The 23243-nt window shown below is 38.9% G+C and overlaps 3 protein-coding genes across 3 annotated transcripts; 2 read left to right on the top strand and 1 right to left on the bottom strand.

The window, feature by feature from the left end:
* Positions 1 to 2983: 2983 nt before the first annotated feature.
* Positions 2984 to 6837, top strand: LOC122984031 (extracellular calcium-sensing receptor). The gene is made up of 11 exons (XM_044354299.1): positions 2984 to 3307; positions 3443 to 3595; positions 3674 to 3874; positions 4110 to 4310; positions 4395 to 4577; positions 4716 to 4846; positions 5027 to 5123; positions 5241 to 5364; positions 5529 to 6001; positions 6128 to 6208; positions 6390 to 6837. The coding sequence occupies exons 1-11, from the start codon at positions 2984 to 2986 to the stop codon at positions 6744 to 6746; spliced, it is 2325 nt and encodes a 774-aa protein (XP_044210234.1). The 3' UTR covers positions 6747 to 6837.
* A 1904-nt stretch (positions 6838 to 8741) lies between these two features.
* LOC122984185 (extracellular calcium-sensing receptor-like) lies at positions 8742 to 14019 on the bottom strand. Its single transcript, XM_044354515.1, has 8 exons — positions 13778 to 14019; positions 12648 to 12936; positions 12462 to 12548; positions 12029 to 12220; positions 11229 to 11762; positions 10927 to 11151; positions 9964 to 10087; positions 8742 to 9827 (listed from the first exon to the last, which is right to left on the bottom strand). The coding sequence occupies exons 1-8, from the start codon at positions 13825 to 13827 to the stop codon at positions 8926 to 8928; spliced, it is 2403 nt and encodes an 800-aa protein (XP_044210450.1). The 5' UTR covers positions 13828 to 14019; the 3' UTR covers positions 8742 to 8925.
* A 3266-nt stretch (positions 14020 to 17285) lies between these two features.
* On the top strand, positions 17286 to 22111 carry LOC122984183 (extracellular calcium-sensing receptor-like). Its single transcript, XM_044354513.1, has 8 exons — positions 17286 to 17503; positions 17641 to 17962; positions 18321 to 18608; positions 19193 to 19744; positions 19848 to 20069; positions 20884 to 21007; positions 21123 to 21595; positions 21688 to 22111. The coding sequence occupies exons 1-8, from the start codon at positions 17286 to 17288 to the stop codon at positions 22108 to 22110; spliced, it is 2622 nt and encodes an 873-aa protein (XP_044210448.1). The 3' UTR covers position 22111.
* Positions 22112 to 23243: the final 1132 nt, after the last annotated feature.

Consider the following 23243-nt stretch of genomic DNA (forward strand, 5'->3'; position numbering starts at 1 on the left):
CCACACAGGTCTCATCTAAAAGAATCTGCTCCTCTCGACCACTGGCCAGATACAAAGCAGCACAAAATACATTTCCAAGTGTGGAACAGTTGTCATAAAGACTGTATCCTAGAGTCACATTAGGTAGCAGATTGGAGTTTCTATTGATCTCATCAATAGCAAATGCCAGGGTCTGAGCATGTCTGAACCCTAGAATATCACACATAACACACAAAATGTCACCATTAACCACTACAAAAATAACATGTGACCTGAGAACTTGGTAGAAATACATAAAAATATATCAGCCCATGTTACTAATACATTATTTAACAATAAATCTTGTATTAATATGCCACCATTTTATACAGATGTATTTTACATATGAGAAAAACTCTGGGTAGAAGCAGAATAATGAGCAGTTTTCTTCTGTTTGCTTTATGTCTGTAGAGGTCACCCTTGGTAGTTTGGCTGGTTTGGTCCTGAGATGAATGTCAGCTCGGGGAAGACTCTGGAATAGTGGATTTCAAACAACCCACCCAGAACCACATCGCCAGCTTTGTGCATCCCATTAAGATGAAATTGTCTCCATAATTTACAAGATGAGGAATTAGAGGAACACACAATCTGTAAGAGAGAGAAAATCAAAACATACAAAAGCAGGTGTGAGTCAACAAATGCCCTCATAACTGCCGTCCTCCATTCACCCCTGTTTTCTAAACCTTTTGCACAGTCATTAATTTCTTTCACACCACATATTGTGTCAGGTGATTTAGAGACTGGGAACAGAACACTGTATCCACAAGGTCTCAGTGAAGGACTCAGTGTCTTTAACTTGTTTTTTGTAGAGGCTTATTTCTGTTTATTTAGTGATGGAATATCGCTGTTTTTGCTTTTGTGTACAAAAAAGTGCACATAAGGTTTAGACTGGTGTATGGGGCGCATGTATGAATATGTAGGTGTGGATACAATGTATCGTCCATGTATAAATTCTGGTTTCCATGCAGGTTGTGTGATCACACCAAGGTAGCTGATTAGCTCATGTAAATTGTGTCAACGATGATTCTTTGACCGAAACGTTCACTTTTTCTCACATTATTTCACTGTGTCACTTTTTACACTTGAAATAAATTGATTCTTTTGCATCCTGGGAGCCTCGGTTTTTTGCCAGTGTGCAATCTCTTTATGAAATGGGATGTAGAGGCAGGGCCTGATACCACAATGTCAGATTTTATGTTATTATATTGTATAATGTATCAAGGACACGTTATCATTTTGTTTTTAAGTAACTGTCAGTGGATTAATTGATAAATTAGCTTAACTGACCACTTCCTACATGTTTCTGATCAGATTTCAAATAGACGAAACACATTGCGTCATTTTAAAACTTCAGCTGGAAAAAAAATACAGAGGTCAGTGACTGAATAATTAAATGTTTTGTTAATAGATGGACCTACCTCTCCTTACCTGGAGAACACATTTTGGTATGCTAAACAGTACACTTTTCAAACCAATAAAAACATCAACAATGCACTGCTGTGAATCAGCCATGTGAATTTAATCACATGTACTATATGACGTCCAGTAGGTGGCAGCAATATACCAAACCATATTTTGATGTCTCTAATTTAGGGATGAGAGGAAAGAATTTTAGCTACGATGGGTTTTATTCAATAACATTTTCAAAATGCCAAGACTAATTATTTGAATATTAGCTCAGTCAGCATATTTCATTTGCACAGGCTTAAAAAGCAGCAGCTGTTAACATTGAACATTAAATTGTTCCACTTGATTTTAATTGTACAAATTCTCAGGAGTTGTCTTCATCCTCGTGTAATTTATTTCCTCCATGATAACATAGAGTTGTTTTAGTTTTAGCTTTGTATTTTAGCTAGTAGTATTTCCAAGTCTAATCGCACAAAGTAGATCAAAAGCTAGCAAATCAAACACTGCTCACTAATTTCATATGTTTATAATACGTTTTGGATAAAATTGTTGTCATTCTTTAAAAAAATGGGGGAAAGTAAAGAGAATGTACATGTACAAGTGCATTATAATATTAATTATATTCAGTGATCAATATGAGTGATCTTATTTTAATTTTAAATATTATTTCCTGATAATAATAATATTATAATACAATTTATGACAGCGTTCCAGTTTTAACACAAGTGATTTACATGAGCCTCATCTTGACCTCTCTCCTGTGCTGTTGCTTTTCATTGTGATTGGTTGATCTGGCGATGACTCATATGACCAATGAAATGAAGCGAGCATCATGGTTTTTATATAGTCTACTTCATCAGCCTTTAAGAGATTATTGTTTATTGTTAAGTATCATCATCTCCAGCACACAGTCTTTATGGGTCCAGTATGGCCACTGCATTTAACCCCTTTTCTCTGGCTGTTTCTTTGGGCCTTGTTGAACCTTCTTTTCTCCCCTGTTTTCTCTGATGTCTCTCATTCCACAGAGGAAAGGAAAGAACTGAATTTGGAGGGAGGTGTGGTGGAAGAAGAGACTATGGCAGAGAGACTGACTGGTGTGGGGATAGAGGGAGTAAGTGGTTTTGGTTCTGGTTTACCTCAGTGTGTGAGACTGGGAGACAGTGAAGCTCTGGCCCTGGAGTCAGAGGGGGATGTTGTGATTGGAGGGTTGTTTCCTCTGCACTATGTGGCCCCTGAGCCACAGCACAGCTACAACAGCAAACCTCTGCTCACACCTTGCAGTGGGTGAGTGTGAGGATACTGCTGATATCTGATATATATTTGCATTTTGATTCATCTATCTTAGTCCTGCATCCAAAAAATCTCACATTTTTATACAAAAATGAGTAACTGAAATAATTTCCTCTTGCTGTAATTAGATGTCTATGTTGCTCCTACACTGTTTACATGTTCTAATTTATATGGTGCTGTGATACAGTGTTTTCTATCTCATGACGATGAATCACATAGAATGCATTATTTAATTTTCTCCAGCTTTGATCACAGAGCATTCCGCTGGATGATGACCATGGTGTTTGCAGTGCAGGAAATTAATCGTAATTCAAGTTTGTTACCTGGTGTTAAACTGGGCTACCAGATCATGGACAGCTGTGACCATGTTCACACCAGCCTGCGAGCTCTTTTCTCTTTAGTCAGTCACAGAAGTGCTGGAAATAATGGAAATTATATAAAGGAAAATATAACAGAGGAGAGACTGGGTACACAATCTGAAACTTTGCCATCATGTCTGGCTGGTTCACCCATTTCTGCTGTGATCGGCCTTGCATCGTCTTCCCCTACGAGAGCTGTGGCTCACACTCTTGGCCCTTTCAATATCCCACTGGTAAGACAGGAATTAAAGGCAGGATCACACACAATACTTCATTTTCTGCTCTTTATTCTACACATAACGTAACAATGATTTAAAATGTTTAACAGTGTCCAATTTTATCTCTTGAACAACTTTATCTCCCTGTAGGTGAGTTATTTTGCCACTTGTGCCTGTCTTACTGACAAGCATGTGTACCCTTCATTCTTGAGAACCGTGCCGAGTGATCTCTTTCAAGTTAGAGGTCTTGTTCAGCTGGTCACCTTCTTGGGCTGGCGCTGGGTGGGCACAATAGGGACCATGGTGAGATGAGGACTTCTTTATACTCCAATATTAGTTAAACACACTTACATGATTTACAAACCTCTGTATATCTTTCAGGATGACTACAGTCACTATGGCATTCAGGCATTCTCTAATCAGTTTAAACAACAAGGTGGGTGTCTGGCATTTCATCTGACCATCTCCAAATCACCCACAGTGGCTGAGATACAAGAAATGACAGACAGGCTGCAGAGGTCAACAGCACAGGTAGTGGTGGTCTTTGCCACAGAGGGACAGCTGTTGGAGTTGCTCTCAGAGGTGAGCATGCTTCATCTTAGCTAATGTACTGAGACATGGTGGGGCGTAAAATATAGATAACATGATATATATTTTTTTACTGCTCGTGGTAATCTATGTGCTTGTCAACTTTCTCTATTTATGCTTAATTTTCCAGCTGGCTCAGAGAAATGTGACAGGGATACAGTGGGTAGCCAGTGAAGCCTGGGTGACTGCGAGCCTGCTGACCTCACCCCGCTTCCACCCTCTTCTAGAGGGCACGCTGGGATTCTCCTTCCCTGCAGTCCATATTCCTGGCTTGAAAGAGTTCTTGTTGAATGTCCGCCCCTCTCCTGAACCTGGCATGGAATTTGTCAACATGTTCTGGGAAGAGCTTTTTGGCTGCAGACTACAGTTTTTGGGAGACAGATTAAAAGAAGATGCTACTGGTACCCTGGACAAACCTGACTCTCAGTCTGTGTCCCTGGTTATTCCTATTGTGGGGAAAACAAGCACCATCAATCAGTCATTTGATGAAAACTATAAAAGTACTGCTGAAAAGCCTGTATGCACTGGTTCAGAGGATCTAAGGCTCACTGATAGCAGTTACACTGACATTTCTCAAGTCAGAATATCCTATAATGTGTATAAAGCTGTGTATGCCATTGCCCATGCTCTGCACCATTTGTTGAGCTGTGACTTGAAAGGAATGTGTAAGAAAAAGAAATCATTTTCTTCCAGGCAGGTAAGTTAAGCTTCTATGAAATATATACATGAATATGCATGTGAATATTGGATTTATTCCTAGAGTTTTTATTTTCTGGCTTATCCTTAGTTAAACTCTCTTTTCTGTTTTTTACTTTCTTTCTCTTCCTCCATACAGTTGCTGCACTATCTGAAGACAGTGAATTTCACCACCCAGTTTGAGGAGAAAGTATACTTTGATTCCAACGGAGAGCCAGTCCCTCTCTATGACATCATTAACTGGCAGAAGGACAGCAATGATGAAATTAGGTGAAATTTTCACCTAACACCTAAGCGCAACAACTGTCTTTTTAAGAACAAAATTATAGCAACAACTACCTATGCACTAATGACAGAAAGGGAATAGTTTATGAAGCAATATTGTTACATTGTAAGACCTGCATGTTTTTGCAATTTGTGATCAATATAAAGAATTTATGTTATGTTTAGATTCATCAAAGTGGGAGGCTATGATGGTTCAGCTCCTTTAGGACAACAGCTGCAGATGGAGAAAAGCTCCATTGTATGGACAAAAGGACAATCACAGGTAGGTTGTGCTGCATGTCCTCCAAAAATGATTTATGATACAAAAATACAATCTGGGCTACATTCTTTAAATTCATATTATTTTTCATCCTTCGCTTTTATCCGGTCCTTTGTCCAGGTGCCTGTGTCCCAGTGTAGTGCACCATGCCCCCCTGGCAGCAGGCAGGCCAGACGTCCAGGACAGCCCCACTGCTGCTTTGACTGTTTGCGCTGTGCTGATGGAGAGATCAGCAATCAGACCGGTAGTCCATACACATTTTGTGTATTCATATATATTTCAAATCATGTAAACCACACAGAGACATGAAAACCATTGAAATGTAGCACAATTGTCAACTGCTTTATGTTCAGTGAGAGTTTGTATGTGTCTTTATACAGTGTTTGTCTACTTTGTGTGTCCTCAAAGGTTCCACTGAGTGCACAAAATGTCCTGAATACTACTGGTCAGACAAAGACAATGTTAAATGCATCGCCGGGGTAGAAGAATTCCTGTCTTTCTATGACACCATGGGCATCATACTGGTGGCACTCACAGTGCTGGGTGTCATCCTGACAACAATCATCACCACTGTCTTTCACCATTTCCGCTCCACGCCCATCGTCAAGGCCAACAACTCAGAAATAAGTTTCTTGCTTCTCCTGTCACTCAAGCTCTGCTTCTTGTGTTCCTTGGTGTTCATTGGTCAGCCATCTGTGTGGACATGTAGACTCCGGCAGGCAGCCTTCGGTATCAGCTTTGTCCTCTGTCTGTCCTGCCTCCTCGTTAAGACCATTGTGGTTCTCTCAGCCTTTCGGGCTAACACACCTGGTTCCAGGGCTCTAAAGCTGTTTGGTCCATCCCAACAGAGAACTCTGATCCTCTGCACTACAGCCCCTCAGGTGGGAAACCTCTGGATTTATTTTAACCTCAATTTGTGATCACCAAGAGTCACCTGATGAAATTTATAAAAAGAATTTGTACACCTTTTGTCAACAATCAGTGCATGTTCCTTTATTAACCCCCAGGTTTGTCTCTGTACTGGTTGGCTGTTGGGCGCGCCTCCATTCCCATTCAGGAACCCAACATACCAAGCCTCAACTGGAAAAGTAAGTAACATGCTTTGATGGTCGCAGTGTCTTTTTTGATTCTGCCTCTAGGAGTCGCCTACACATAGGTGCTTTAATGTTTATTCTTGAAATCAGAAAAAAAGTCGAACCTGATCATATGTAGTAAGTTATTGCACACTCTTATGCAATGATTGATATTATTTGACATAATATACTGTAGATTGTTGTGGAGTGTAAGGAACCATGGCCCCCTGGATTTTATCTGGTCCTAGGCTACATTGGCCTACTGGCCTTCCTGTGCCTCCTCCTGGCTTTCCTGGGACGCAAGCTGCCTGATACCTTCAATGAGGCGAAGCTCATCACCTTCAGTATGCTGATCTTCTGGGCTGTATGGATATCTTTCATCCCAGCCTACGTCAGCTCTCCTGGGAAGTTCACTGTGGCTGTGGAAATATTTGCAATTTTAGCCTCTAGTTTTGGACTTTTACTGTGTATTTTTGTTCCCAAATGTTACATAATTTTACTGCAGCCTGAGAGAAACATTAAGAAAGGCATGACTGGGAAATATCCCAGATAAATTTAACATAGTACGTGAAGTGAACAGAAACACACATTTGATATTTGAAATTAATTTTCATAGTTGAAATAAAAACAGAAAGTTTGTATATTTGAATGTGGAACAAAATTAAAAGCCACATGAACAAGTTGATATTTGCACACTTTGATGCTAAAATAAATAAGTAAATAACAGACTGGGATATGTGGATACTATTTCCTATTACTGTACAATTTCTCTTAGCTCTATCACTTCCATTAACCTTTTAAATCTGAATTTTTTTTACTGGACTTCTAATGACTACAGGTTACTATAATATAGTGTTACAAGCTATAGTATCTGTAATATTGTCTTCTAGAAGGCTTTGCCCAAAGATTCGAGAACCTGAGACATCTCAAGCTCTAAGCCTCCCCTTTGTGACCTCATTCAAAACACTGCATCTTTTTTTTTTTAAGGTTATTGTTATGTCCTTTATGGGATAGTGAGCAGTGAGGAGGCAGACAGGAAATAAGGGGAGAGAGAGAGATGGGTATGACATGCAACAAGGCTGGGGTCAAGCCAGGGAGATCGCAGTTATGTGGCATGCACAGTAACCATTTGACCACCACTCCCCTTTTTCTGGAACTGTGTCAGTGATTTGACACAGTGTGACAACTGGAGGCCTCAGACTGTAACACAAAGATGCAAGTAGTTGTTAAAAACTGGAAGCCTGAAGTGCCTGAGATTAACATTACCAATGCATGTGTGAGTTACTTCAGCCTTGGCATGCTGAATACCTTGTCCTCCAACCCAAGAAATAAGAAATGAAATTGGGTGAAAAATATAATTACTACTAGTACTTTTTTATCAAGGGCAATGTTCTCATTATATTGACATATCTAAATGGAGTATACATGAGTGGTGTGGAAGCCAGTCACTACCTTTACCACTCATTGCTCCATGGGAATCAATTAGTGCAATGCCCCTTTAAGGCTTTTAACCTCGCAAAACAAGGAGAGACCACATCACACCCATTCTACCTTCATTACATTGGCTCACTGTAACTTTAAGAATTGATTTTCAGGTCCTTTTACTGGTTTGCAAAGCCTTAAATCGCTTAGGTCTGGTCCATTTAACCAGACTTTTAAACCCATATATTCCTGCACAAGCCCTTAGGTCCTTAAATACTAAGCTGCTTTCTCAGAAAAAATATTGGAGATGCAGTTCTTTCCATCTATGTACCTAAACTGTGGAACAGCCCACCAGAACACATGAAACAGGCAACTTCAGTAGTGTCTTTTAAAAACTAGCTAAAAACTTTTGCATCCATTTTTTAAATTGTTTTTAAATGTTTTTATTTAATAATATGATAATCAAGTGTTTAGCTTGTTCTATTATAATTCTGGAATTCTGTATTGTTTTAATTGTTTTATTTATTCTCTTGATGTCTGTTTTTATGTGAAGCATTTTGAATTACCTACAATGTACAGATTATGCTATATTTACAATTTGATTGACTGATTGTATTTTAAATAAAAATGTTTCACTTGAATCTGGTATGTATATCATTTATTTGCTGCCCATGTGTACTAATGCCTACTGAAGAATCAGCATTAACAGCTGATTAAACTTCAGGCATGCTCATTATAGTTCACAGTTCCATATTTTTTGTCATATCTATTCCCTTTGCCTGACCCTCCCCTAACATTTCACTATACACAATCTGTTTTATGTTCCCTCAGGACAAAAGCCTGAACATGTTACATTACAATAGCTCACAGTATGTGATCAGTAATTAATACTGATTATAAACCGTAAGCTAATAATTATTATTAAATTACTACTGATTTTCCTGTCTAGTGTGTAAAACTCTAAACTCATTAACTTTGGATTGGCGCTCATAGTTGTAGCAGGGTAGAAGATCAGCAGAAAGTCTTTTCCCAACAAACTGAACCTCAGAATCTTCAAAGAATATTGAACACTTCACATCTTTATTTCTTTAAAATATGTATTAGTACATTAGAGTGATATGGTCCTTGCATATATACTTATTTATTTCTTTTACCACTGCACTACATTTGTAATGCTGCAATATACAACAGTCACGGTCCAGTCTATACAAATGTGAACTAAATCACGTTTAATTTAACATTAAAACATTTATCTTTAAACATTAAACATTGAATAGAAATGCTTTTTTAAAAGGTTAACTTCAGGCATATCACTTCTTTTCTTTTCCCATCAGATGCTGTTTTGTATTCTTTTCAGGCTTCAGTAAAATAATATAACACTTTGGGGCGAACAGACAGAACAACAAGCCAAAGCTGGAGGCCAGAATGGCAAATGACTCCACTGCATCGGCATAATTTCCAGGAGAGCTGATATAAGCAGGGATGAATGCCAGCCACACAGCACAAAAGATCAACATGCTGAAAGTGATAAACTTGGCCTCATTAAAGTTCCCCGGCAACTTTCGGGCTAGAAAGGCCAGAATGAAACACAGACAGGCCTGCAGACCAATATATCCCAGAACGCACCAGAATGCAAGGCTAGAGCCCACACTACACTCAAGTATGATTTTTGAACGTTCATATTGTGTATTTCGGGATGGGTAAGGGGGAGCATCAATGAGCCAGGCAGCACAAATAATCACCTGAATCAGAGTGCAGCTAAAGATAATGGCCCTCTGTTGTTTGGGCCCCAGCCACTTCATAATGTTGTCTCCTGGCCTGGTGGCAGTGAAAGCAGCCAACACCACCAGAGTCTTCCCCAATATGCAGGAGATGCAAAGTGAAAATGTGATGCTGAAGGCTGTGTGGCGCAGCATGCAGGACCAAGCTGTTGGCTCTCCAATGAACACAAGAGAACACAGGAAACACAGAGTCAGCGCAAACAGGATGAAGAAGCTGAGTTCAGAGTTATTCACACGGACTATGGCTGTGTTTCTGTGATGGAAGAAGACTGCAAGGACTGCTATAGTAAGACAGGCACCCACAACAGAGATCACTGTTAGGGCTATACCCAAGGAATCATAGGCCAAGAACTCCACTTTCTTTGGGATGCAGGCTGTTCTGTTGTTGTTTGACCAGAAGTCCTCAGGACAAAATGTGCACTCTATGGAATCTAAAGAGTAAGAAAATATTTAAAAGAAATACAAAGGAATAGTTTATTTAAAACAATTCCATATTCAAATATCACCTGATTGCAATAAAATATATTAGATATAATTGTTATCTTTATTGCTTGGTTGAAAGCTCACTTGTCTGATTGCTAATTTTGCCACTGTCACATGGTACACAGTCAAAGCAGCAGACAGGCTCCCCACGACGGACAGCCTTCCGGGACCCTGGAAGACAGCTGGCACTGCATACAGACACCGGCATCTAAGAAGCACACAGACAATAGTGTCTTTCAGCTCTGCAGTGTCAGATTAGTGTGCCGAAATGATTAGTCATTTACTTGATCAGTCCATCAACAGAAAAAAACACATTATTGGTCAAGCCATTTATCATGAAAAACATCAATATTTCCAGGTTCCAGCTTCTAAAATGTGATGATTTGCTGTTTTTCTCTGTTTTACCTCTCTGTAAATTCAATGTCTGCATTTTGGACATAACAAGCTTTATATCCTAGGAAGTTGTAATAGGCATTTTTCTATTTTCTGACATTTTATAGACCAAACAAAAAAAGTTCTTGATTAATCAGTAGTAAAAGTAATGATTAGTTGTGGCCTACATATGTTCCTGAACTCTTTTGTCAGAAAATGCAGCCAGCAAGAAAATGGTAGAGAAGCTTAGCTGAGATTTTCACACTCAGGGCTGGATTAAGTTATTTTTTTATGAGATATTTACAATCTGATGTTCAATTTAACAACAAGTTTGGTAAAATGGGAACAATTGCGGCTCCAGAATATTCACCCATTGCTGTTTAAAAAAACAGCCATAACATGAGAGAACGTTTTTGTGTCTGTGGTTTGGAATGCAGTGTTTCATTTGAATATAATCAGCATACATTTGAAACATTGCTAACACCGTAGTTTGTATTTTACAATAATCCAGCCACAAGGACTATAAGGTCATATGATGAGCATTTAAATCTCTAATTTGAACAAACTCATACCTGATCCAGCTTGTCCTGTCAACCTGACTTACCTCCACCTCAACCTACAGAACTTCAACAGGTGGCATCTGATGAAGGTAAAAACACAGTGTGAGCAGCTTGCCTCACTCTGATGACCTGCCCACACTATCCTGTCCTCCTGGATCACCAGCTCCTCTCCGGCAGGCTTGGTTCCATCAAACAACCCCACGTTGACAAACTCAATGTTACCGCCTGTGCCCCTCTGCCAGTTGATGATATCATAATAGGGTATGGAGTCACCCTTCAGGTCAAAGTTCACCTCCTCCCCAGCAATGCTGAATGTCACTTCCTGGAGGTAGTGTTGGAGCTTGAAAGACAATAAATAATATGAAATACTCAAGCAAGATTTACAGTGCAATAATCAATAAGAATACTAGACAATACCTGCCAGGGTTGTATGTTGTTGCTTTGTGCACATGAGTTGTTAAGGAAAGGCCCTTGGTCTGGTTGACAGAGAAGTAGGTTGTGCAGGGAATGAGCAATTGCATATACAGCCTTATAGACATTATAGGCAACTCTAGGACTGGATGTATTCATGTAAGCTGAATGCTGATCCAACAGGGACTCCTGCCCTGAGCAGGGAGGCAGCTGGGAACCAGAGGACAGAGAAGGATTGCAACCATACAGAGCCTCCCACAGCTCCTGCACCAGTGGGTTATTGGGATACATCTGAGGATTTACTGTCAGCAGGTAGTCACCGAGTCTGGAGATATGACCTTTTCTGATGCCAAACCCAATGGTGCCCCCCAGGTAGGGGTAATACTCGCTCCCTGTAAAGACAGATGCTGTGACCCAGGCCTCGCTAGCCACCCACTGGATTCCAGTAATGTTCTGCATCATGTAGTCCCTCAAGAAAGGTGTCATCTCCCCCTCGGCCGAAAATACCACCACCACTTTTGCTGTAGAGCTTCGCATTACCTAGGAGGAAAATGTTTCATAAGGAAGAAGCAAAAATAAAGCTGTTAAAACTAAGTCTAGTTAACCCTAACCCAGGATTGTCTCATTTTACACACAAAAACTTTTACCATCAAAATAACTTAAAACATGCTATAATAACACAAACATTATTCACACATGGGCTTTATTGGGATCAATTTGTCATCAGCACATACTATAAGAGGTCTTGAGGTGAAATAAAAACTCTCTTTTTCTATAACTCAAATTCAGTGTTTGTTTGTGTCTACCTGCATGATCTCCAGAGCCCTCTGGCGATTGTAGAGCAGAGGGATCATTTCTCGGTACGCAACACACACTTTGGTTCCCTGTAGCTCTCTTAGTAAACCTTGCACAGCGAAGCGCCCATATTCATGGTCCCCTCGCACCAGCCCCACCCAAGTCCAGTTGAAGCGTACCAGCAGCTGGGCAATGGCCTTCACCTAGGATCAGGAAAAAAGTGCCAATTTTATTGTGTCATAACTCAGATATTTAGAAAAACAAAACAAAGTAAACTGACGGAGAAATCAATAAAGCTTTTTTTAATATGTACTTTGTCTAATGCTGTAATGTAATCTAATATATCATCCACTCAAGTTGAGTTTAGGAAGTACAAGGTTTTCATAGGACAACACCGGACCACATACTGTAGAAACCCATTTAAATCTAAAGCTAAACCCTCACCTGATAGTCATCATTAGGGATTACTCTGAAGAAAGTTGGATATTTTATTCTGTCAGTCAAACATGCACATGACGAGAAGTAGCTGATCTGGGTAAAAAAGGGTTAATAAAGAACAGATTAAAGTGTAATATTTTGAGAACACATCTTTTTGGGGTATTATAACAGAACATAATCATCCTAACTAACCATTGGGATTCTGAACGGCTGCAGGATTCTTGATACCACGATAGACTGAGCAGAACCAGATTCCCCGATCACAGCGAGGAGTGGAGAGGCACCTCTGCACATGGGAGAGTGGTCCTCACTCAAACCGTTCAACACAGCCAGAGCAGCCCTCTGGCCAGTCAGTGGATATGCACATGAATCAAAGATTTTGTAGCCAAGGGTGTAATTGGGCAACAGCTCCATATTCTGGTTTATCTCCTCCACTGCCAGCCTCATAGTCTGAGCCCAGCGGAAGGCCCTCGGATCAAAACTGTACCTCAGCAGACACACATATGCACACACCACACACACATTGAACACAGCAAAGGTGTAGAAAAGGTAAAATTTAAAGGTAAAAGTTAGTCATCTCTCTGCATCTAAGTGCATAAGATTTTTTTTTGGCAAGATATGTTAGCAAGATATGTGTCTGGTAACACTTTATTTTTCAGGCTCCTCATTATCCAATAATTTCCAACAGTAGGCCAGCTGAACATGCAAAATGAATACAAATTTTTATAAAAACAAACATACAAATTCAACATAGATGAATAAAGTCTCCAGTGATTGATAGCTGTCTTGACTCTCAGAAATTATGTTTGTATGTTTGTAATTATGTTTATGTTTGTATATGAACAATGAATACAATGAATACAAACATACATACAAATTCAGCATAGATGAATAACGTTTCCAATGATTGACAACTGTCTCAGAAATTATGTTTTTAAATGAAAAATGAATAATAATTTTCTTTCTTCATTTTTCTTTTCTCTGGTTGGTTTCTTGGAGCACTTGTAGTTTTTTTCAGGAAACTTTTTGTAAATTATTTAGAAATGATTTGGGAATTACAGACAAACCTTTTCTCTTTGGAACTTTCTTTGCTAAAACCTAAATATCTTACTCAAACTCAAAGTGCAGGTCAGGTCAAGCCATCATTGTATACAGAAATAACTTATTTTGCGTGGTACACATAAATATAACCTGCATGATCTATTTGATAGAATAAGAATGTCACAACATGGTTCTTTGAGACAAAATCACACAACATCCAACTGAATATATTAAGTTAAATACCCCCAATCTGATTTCTAATCCAAACCTATTAAACTCACCCATTGCACTTCACTGGTGGTGGTCTGTAGGTGCAGTTGAGGTCTGGCATCTCCTGGTTATAGTGAAGGGGGAAGATCCCCCCGATAACATAGTCACCCTCTGCCACAAAGCCTGGCTCAAAGCTGTTTTGAAGAGTGCACACTTTGGCTGCAGATGGGGATAGAGAGGTGAAGATGGAAATTGGGGCATAAATTAAAGTGAGGACCCAGACATAGTTAATCAAGGAAAATAAGGCAAGTGGAATCATACTGTCAAACACCCCCCAAATAGAGAGAGTGCAGGAAATGAGACAAGCTATATACTATATCCCCTGTAACCCTTGCTATATTCTAGCATCTTATTAATGACAGAGTGCCACTGGATTGGTCATCAGCAGTCCCGCCTAATTTATGAAAGTGGATTACTGGAGACTGAATGACAAAGATAAATGATGTAATAGGACCATGATAGTGGATATAGAATATCCTACGAAAAAAAAAATATTAAATGTATGTAATATATTATTATTATTATTATTATTATTATTATTATTATTATTATTACTATTATTATTATTATTATTATTATTATTATTATTATTATTATTATTATTATTATTATTATTATTATGTTATATATTATAATACATTTGTGTTATATTTGAAAACACCATTAGCATTTCCACATGTACAGTCAGATGAAAGTCAGAACTTTCCAAAGTAAGTAAAAGATCAAGTTATAGCTAAGTAGATATGAGGAGAAATGTATAAAACATTGTTTAAGTCTCTGAACCACATTGGAACAGTCCACCATATCATCAAGCAATGAAAAAAGCTTCATAGCAAACTGGTAAGAGATGTGATGGCTCTGAAAATGGCAATCATTCCCCTCACACCTCACTCCACATGGAGTGTCTAGCGAGCAAGGAACTCATATCACAAACAGTTTGCTAACCAAGACAGCCAAGGTGTGGAGGATGCCACTCACTCTCCTGGCAAAGTACATGGTCATCTAGACAAAGCCAACACATATGTCTATGTACTTTTTATGTATTCCTCTTCTGCTTCTAATACGGTCCAGCCTCATCTTCTCCTTAGATACCTGTGTGACCTGAACATCAGCAACAACCTTGTACTGTGGATCAGAGAGTTCCTGAGAGAGAGGCCCCAATGAGTCTGTATTAATAACACCTCCACTGATTGTCCTGATCAGCGGTGTTCCACAGGGGTGTGTTTTATCTCCCCTCTTGTTCTCCATATATACAAATGAGATAAAATACAACAGCAAAGACCTCTCACTCATTGAAATAGTGTAATTTATAACCATGTATGTTCAAAATGTATTGATGCATTCTTTTTAAATGTGGCACAAAAAGGGTTTCTGAGTTTCTTGGAATAGAAAACGACACTTCTCAGGAATGTCAGCTTCTGTTGACTCAAAGCCAGGACATTCTGGAAATGTGTGGAGTAACTTCTAGAAACCATGTGTTTTGACTCTATGCCAAAATTGATTCATGTACCAAGAAACTTGAGTAGAAACAGATGTTAGGTGGAACCTATATAAATTGGACTTTTACTACCCTTCTTTGTCTTCTCTTTGCAAGCCTTGTCTGTACATTGATGACCTGAGCGCTGGTATTAAAGACAGAGTGAAAGAAAGAAAGCCTGAAAAGTTAATTTGCCTGGCTGCCTGAGGTTCACTAATGCAGATACTGCCTAACAAAAAAATGGAAACTCCAAAAACACCTGTGTAATGTCATTAAAGCACAAGGTTGGTGATGTTTTTCTTATTGTCAACAAATCTCATGAGCAGAGCTAAACCAACAATAAATATCTAAAACCTGATATATTCTTTGGGTGCCGTAGAACTTCGCTGTTGTCTAAAAAATCATTTAAAAACACGACAATGAGCTAGACCAATGCACTGGGTGACACGTTCCTTCACCCCAAAGACTACTATTAACAGTAGTAGTACAAACAGTACTGTTGTTTAGAAATGGCTCAAAAGACTATTAACAGCATCACATTTTCAGCTTCCGGAGAACAGTACCTTGTATGGCAGACACCACTGCGCATGCACAGGAACCAGGTCTGTTAACAGAGCTTTGCTAGCTTATTGTGCACAACCTCTTGGCTTTATACTACATTGTAAATTCTCAAAGAACTTTAGTTCTTTTACAAGTAAGTCAAAACTGTCTACTGTGTAACAGCTCATGCTATTGTGCAATGCAATTTGAAGCATCTTTTAAGGCTTAATATCTATTTTCTTCCCTTGTACTTGTGTAACTACAGTTATTTTGACGTACAAACATTGCCAAAACATGAATGACCACACAGCAGTACTGTGGCTGAACCATAGACAGTATAAAAATAATGGACGTAGCCACCGTGACATCACCCATTGGTTTGTGGATTTGCATTTGAAGCCTTGAGTTTGGCATTTTGACTGTCGCCATCTTGGATATTTGGAGCCAGAAGTGATGAGAAGTGACCAAATATGGACAAGAGGGTGGAGCTGACGCTGACGCTAGCTGCTAGCTTGGTTAGCACGGTGCATTTACAGTCTATGGTTAACTGTGAAAATGCTAATGCTTATTTTCACTAGCGAAAAACAGGCTTAAAACCATTAAAACAAAATGTACTTAAAAACAGTAAAAACTGAACATTCCACTTCTTAGAGGGACTTTTAGTACAACCAAATGCTGAACAAGACTTTTTTAAGGCAACCAAAATGTTACAGTTAACTTTCATGAACTGAAAACACACTGAAATAGCTACAGCTATGTTACCTAATCATCATCATACATACATACAAAATGAACATCATGCTATATTGAAGAAGACTGAAAACTAGCAATTAAAACCATAAATTCATTAGGAAAGCCTTTACTGAGGTAATAAATCAAGTAGGATCATTTCCCATAGACTTCTATGCAATCTGACTTCCTTCTGGAGCCAGTGGACTCGCCACCTGATGGCCATTAGAGAGAATGCAGGTTTAAGGCACCTCTGCATTGGCTTCACTTTTCAGACCTGGAACTACCTGCTTAGGCTGAACGCATCCTTTGTGGACTTTCTCTATGCAGCCATTGCAGACAGGGTGTAAGATTAGAGTTGAGTGATTTTGTTTGACAAAATACTCGAAAAAGTTAAATGCCATAGTCTTAGAACAGATCTTGATGGTTTAATTAGCTTATTTTGTTACATCACAACTAATCAAACACAACAGAAAACTTAATCATATGTCACTAAGAAAACAACCTGAAGTGCTGATTGTTGTATGATTTTTTTTCATTTGCTGTATGTTCATGCTGCACCAAGAACATGAGGTGTTGTCTTTAATCATGTCATAACTCCTGTATCTGGGCGGTCCCCTCAGAGTTATGTGTGTTCACAACAGTATATAAATCAGCTGTGTCCTGAAATATCATATTCCTTTGTATGTGACCAGAAAAGGCCAGCTCATATTTAACTTTTGAATTATTTAACAAAACTGAGCTGGAGTTCTCCTTCAAGCCCTGGGCCAGTCATGGCATTGGTGGCTGCCAAACTTCTTATGTTGCTTTCTCTCTTTGGGGGCAAAAGTGGCTCAGCTGCTCTGGATAACTGCGTTTTCATGGGGGAAGAGGAGACAAATAATCTGTACGAAGATGGAGATGTAGTTATAGGGGGCTTATTCCCTCTGCACTACAGTCCTCTTTCTTCTCTTCCAACATACAAAACAAAACCAACACTAAGTACATATAAGTAGTGAGTAAATATTTGAATGCATCTTATAATAGTATCCATGTGTAGCACATACATTTTATTTTACTATATTTGTATTTATAGTACGTTAATGTTTATATCTGTGCTGCTGTGTGATTAACTGCTTTTCACTACAGTTTCAGCTCCCGTGCCTTGCGCTGGATGCAGACCATGACTTTTGCAATCAAAGAGATCAACCAGCGCAATAACCTCCTGCCACACCTTAAGCTGGGTTTCCACATCCGTGACAGCGGTGACAACATACCTGCGTCTCTGAAAGCATCTTTACTACTGGTGAACGGTCAACCAGAGAGGGGCAAAGGTCTGGAGATAGACACTGACTCTAATTTAGGCTGTGGTGCCGTTAGCCAGGCTGTGTCCCCAGTAATTATAGGAGATGCTGGCTCTGGGGTGTCTATGGCTCTGCTAAGAAATCTAGGTTCTTTCCACATCCCCCTGGTGAGACTGCCTAAACTCTGATTTTGGTAATATTTATAGAGTATGTGTTTTGCCATGTAAAATCAGTCTCCTGTCATGTATAATCATTTGCCATTTTTCCATATATTTTGCTACTGTTGAGTAGACTTTCAAGTATATAGTGCTGTATTTGTAAATGTATCATTTATTATGCTTACAGTGTAAGCAGCTGGATAGTTAAATTGCTAGACTGCAAACTGCCATTTAAATTCAAGTGAAGCAGAAATTCTGCACCACTAAATGCTTTTAAAGACGGTGGTATTGTTTGGAGAAATTTGATACAGCCTTTTGAGTGAGCCAAAGTGTGCAGAGGGTTAACTATTGTTTGCTATTATACCAGGTGAGCTACTTTGCATCCTGCAGCTGTCTGAGTAACCAAAGAGAGTTCCCTACATTCATGCGGACCATGCCTAGTGATGCCTTCCAGATCAGAGCCCTGGCGCGCTTGGTTAGCTATTTCGGCTGGACCTGGGTGGGAGTCATTGGAGCTAAATCTGAATACGCTCGCTTTGCCATCCAGCTCTTCCTCCAGGAGTCAGTGCACTATGGTGTGTGTGCTGCCTACACACACCTCTACCCTGTAGCACTAAGTCAGCAAGATGTAGATGAGCTTCTTGATAATATTCAGGTATTGTGGGTCAATGCAAATTTCTCTTGCATACAAGGGGTAGAAAAAATAATATAAACTCCTGCAGTAAATACTACCTTTCAGAACCCTATAATGTTAAATATTATGATTGTTTCAGAAATATGTTGATTCAACTCTGTCGTCATTTATCAGGCCTTACTATGCAATGTTATTGCATTGCAGCACTGTATAATGTATAATCATGAGAGGAAACAGGTGTTATCCTCCTGCACGGAATTTCATGTGGGTAAAGCACCCACCTAAAAAACATCATCACTGTCTTTCCCCCCAAAAAAAAGTCAGTAACATTTGTCAGCCTATTGATTGTAAATAAAATTCACACATGAGCTAATTATTTTTCTGTTTTAGACATAAAGTGCCACATTTTTTCCTTTCTGTTTTTTGGAAATGCAGACTTTACTGTATAGTTTGCAGTGTTTTTAAAACAGCACTATAAACTATGTCCTTAAAAAGTATCATTAAGTAATTTCTCAAATTCACAGAAGGGCTTGCATGTACTGGATTGTCTCATCATGTCAGTTGTTGTCATCAGTATTAACAATAATTACATTTTCACTGTTTAGGTGGCATCCTCCAAGGTCATCATTAACTTTTCTAGTGAATCAGAGCTTCAGACCATTCTGAGAGAAATCAGACGTCGAAACATAACCGACCTGCAGTGGATTGCCAGTGAGGCCTGGTCCACTGCCAAATCACTCTGGGAAAAATTTGGAGATCTCCTGACGGGAACATTAGGATTTGCTATCCGGAGGGCAGAAGCAATTCCAGGGTTGAAGCAACACCTCATCAGTCTCAGACCATCGTACATACATGACTCAGCTTACCTGGCAGAATTTTGGGAAGAGATGTTTAACTGTCGGCTAAATGGGTCCGTGAACAGCCACTCTCACGGGGTCGACAAATACCTAGACAGATGTCCATGTAAAGGGACGGAGGATTTAAAGGATGTTTACTCTCCTTATTCTGATGTAACACAGCTAAGAGTGTCATATAATGTTTACAAGGCTGTGTATCTTGTAGCCCATGCATTGCAAGATATGAGTGACTGCATAATTGGACAGGGGCCTTTCCTTAACGGCACCTGTGCAGACCCTAAGAATTTTCAATCTTGGCAGGTAAGAGATATTCTCAGGATCAGTAGATTTTTTTAAAAGGCTGAGAAAGAAGTAAAATTCACCATAGTTTGTGTTTAGTTAACCTGTTTTCATCTTCTCTCAGCTCATCCACTACATGAAGCATACAAATTTTTCTGCACTTGGAGAAAAAGTCAGCTTTGATCAAAATGGTGACCCCATCGCTTACTATGATCTCCTTAACTGGCAGAGGATGCCTGATGGCTCACTACATTTGGTTAAAGTAGGCTTCTATGATGCCTCATTGCCTGATGGATACAGCCTGGTGATAAATGACTCAGTGATTCAGTGGCCTGTTGGGAAGAAGGTGTGTTCTCTGCAAACAGGCTTGAGGCCATGTTCACCCCTTAGACTGTTGTATGTACTGTTGATCAACACATCAGCCAATCTGCTCTTATTACTGTGCAATATAATGTATTGTTAAACATGTAGGTACCCCCTGAAAGAGTTCAAAGAGAAGTATAACCTACTCAAGCTGAAATTTCATATGAATGCTGTAAACATGAACCACATTAATAACCTAATATTCTGATAACAATTTGCATTTAGTTGCAATAACCATTTTAATACCCACATTTGTGAATGGGTAATTGCAGAGGTGATTACAAAAAATTGTATTTTGCAAATAATTTTCATTATGGTAATTTATACATGTATTAATGCTATTTATATCACATTTGTAGGGCAAACACAGCTATTAATTTCATTAGACTTGCTACGAAGAATATGTCAGAAATACAGTAATCACAATTACAAGAAAGAAATACTGCTACATATTATGATATTATGTTTTTGGGGATTGGATGATGATAAACTGAGTGCTCTGGTAATCATCTGGTAATGAAAATAATTCACTTATTGTGTAACTGGATTGTTACACAATTACTGCCTCGTAATTATCTTGTTAATTCTTTTATAAAATTATGACCACTTAATTGTCTTCAGTTGTAGTTGTAACAGATCATCAATAGGTCACACTTAGTTTCTCCCTCTTTAGTTCACATAATTATCATCACTTTGAGTCTGTATCTGAACTACACTACACTACTGCAGGGACAGAAGTGTATAGTCACATTGATTGAAATCAGTGTCTTTCTGAGTGGCTGAACTCTGCCTCTCAGGCTTCCCGGTCTGTTTGCAGTGACACTTGTCCTCCAGGTTCCCGCATCGCCAGGAGGAAGGGGGAACCCATCTGCTGTTTTGACTGTGTCCCCTGTGCTGAGGGAGAAGTTAGTTATGAAAATGGTGTGTTGAGTTCTTTCATTTTTTAACACATTCCCCTAAATTATATAAATACAGATTGACATGTATTAATCTAAAGGTAGAGTCTCTACATTAAAATGTCCTTTTCTCTCTCCAGATTCTTTAGAATGCTCACGCTGCTCAGAGGACAGATGGTCCAATAAAGCCAGAGATCTCTGTATCCCAAAGACAATTGAGTTCCTTTCTTACCATGAAATAATGGGTATTGTGCTGTGTGTGGTATCTGTCCTTGGAGCTTGCATTTCCCTCTCCATCCTTGCCCTATTCTTCATGTATAAAGACACACCATTGGTTCGGGCAAACAACATGGAATTGAGCTTCCTTTTCTTGGTGTTTCTTGCCGTATGTTTCCTTGTTGGCCTGTTGTTCATCGGAGAGCCCTCAGACTGGCTTTGCCGCTTCAGGTACCCAGCATTTGGGATCAGTTTTGCCCTCTGCATTTCATGCCTCCTGGCCAAGACAGGGGTGGTCCTAATGGCCTTTAGGTCCACACTGCCAGGAAGTAATGTCATGAAATGGTTTGGACCAAAACAGCAGAGAGCCAGTGTGTTTTTAGGAACAGCTGTCCAGGTAAAAATACTATCCGAAAATCAGCAATTTATAAATATCTTTTCAACTGTGCTGATTAAAATAAACATCTTGCTGTTTTCCCCATTGATCAGGTAATAATCTGTCTTATCTGGCTGATCAGCAGTCCACCTCATGCCCACAATAATACGGATTACCATAGTGCTACCATCATCATCGAGTGCGTTACTGGCTCAGAGGTTGGCTTCTGGTGCGTTCTTGGATACATCGGCATCCTGGCCTGTATGTGCTTCTTAATGGCTTTTCTGGCTCGGAAGTTGCCTGATAATTTTAACGAGGCAAAGTTCATCACCTTCAGCATGCTGATATTCTTTGCAGTGTGGATTACTTTTATTCCAGTTTATGTGAGCACAGCTGGGAAGTACACGGTGGCTGTCCACGTCTTTGCTATTTTAACTTCGAGCTTTGGTCTCCTTTTTTGCATTTTTGCTCCAAAGTGCTATATCATAATTCTGAAACCAGAAGAAAACTCCAAGAAGAAAATGATGCACAAATGAAAATGACAGCACATTACATGTGTTAAAATAGAATTTACATGTATAATAAAGTAATTTGTAAGAAATGACTTTATGTTATATGAACTATTAAAGATTTATGCTGGAAATGCAATAAGGCTATCCTTTTTGAAATACGTTTGCTGAAGTACAGGGTAAACATGTTTTCACTTCACAAACTTATGGTGGCCCTGAGACCTCAGTGCACTGCATCAACAGCAAATTAAGAAAATATCTTCACCAATTTGTCAATACGTGCAACATTTAGAAAACACGCTGCAAATTCAGACAACACAACACAATACAAACAACACAACACATTACAGAAATGCGCTGCAAATAAAGACACAACAGATAAATATACACAATAAATAAAAATAACAGAAGTGTTTCCAGAAGACACTTAAAAGTGACAAATGTGTGTGGACATGCAATCACAATATTAAAATAAACCAAAAACACTAATATTTTAGCTCATTTAGATAGCTCACTTCAATAACACCATGAGTCATGAACCATGGCAACAACAAGCATGTCCAGATGTGTTCATCACTTTGGAAACACTTCTGTTGTGTTTATGTAATGTGTATATTTATCTGTTGTGTCTTTTGCAGAGCATTTCTGTAATGTGTTGTCTGTATTTGCAGCGCGTTATTGTAATGTGTTGTATTGTCTGTATTGTATTGTGTCTGAATTTGCAGCATGTTGTCAAAGTGATGAAGATGTTTCTTAATTTGTTTGTATTTTGTCTATGTGGATGTGTTTTTTTTAATTTGCAGTGCGTTAAGCTCTCAGGGCCACCATACAAACCGTTCTATAATGATGCAAATATTTACTGTATGTTGAAACTTAGTTAAAACGTTCTAATTGTAAAATTCTATAAACACATACAAACACAATGATTAAATTGAGTTATTTGAGTTTATATTATAAGCTATATATAGCTTTTACTTTTGCAGAACATCTCTCTAAACTATCAGCATAGAGCACTGTGTTGTCCGTATGTCTGTAATATTTAATTTAAAAATTGTATTTGTCACTCTAAATGATGATAATAAACACTCACAGACAATGACAGAGTTTTTTAATTTTTATTATTATTTTTTTATTGGCACTAATATGAATGTAATTTGAGT

The sequence above is a fragment of the Thunnus albacares genome, chromosome 6 (genome assembly GCF_914725855.1).
Source record: "Thunnus albacares chromosome 6, fThuAlb1.1, whole genome shotgun sequence".
Lineage (NCBI taxonomy): Eukaryota > Metazoa > Chordata > Actinopteri > Scombriformes > Scombridae > Thunnus > Thunnus albacares.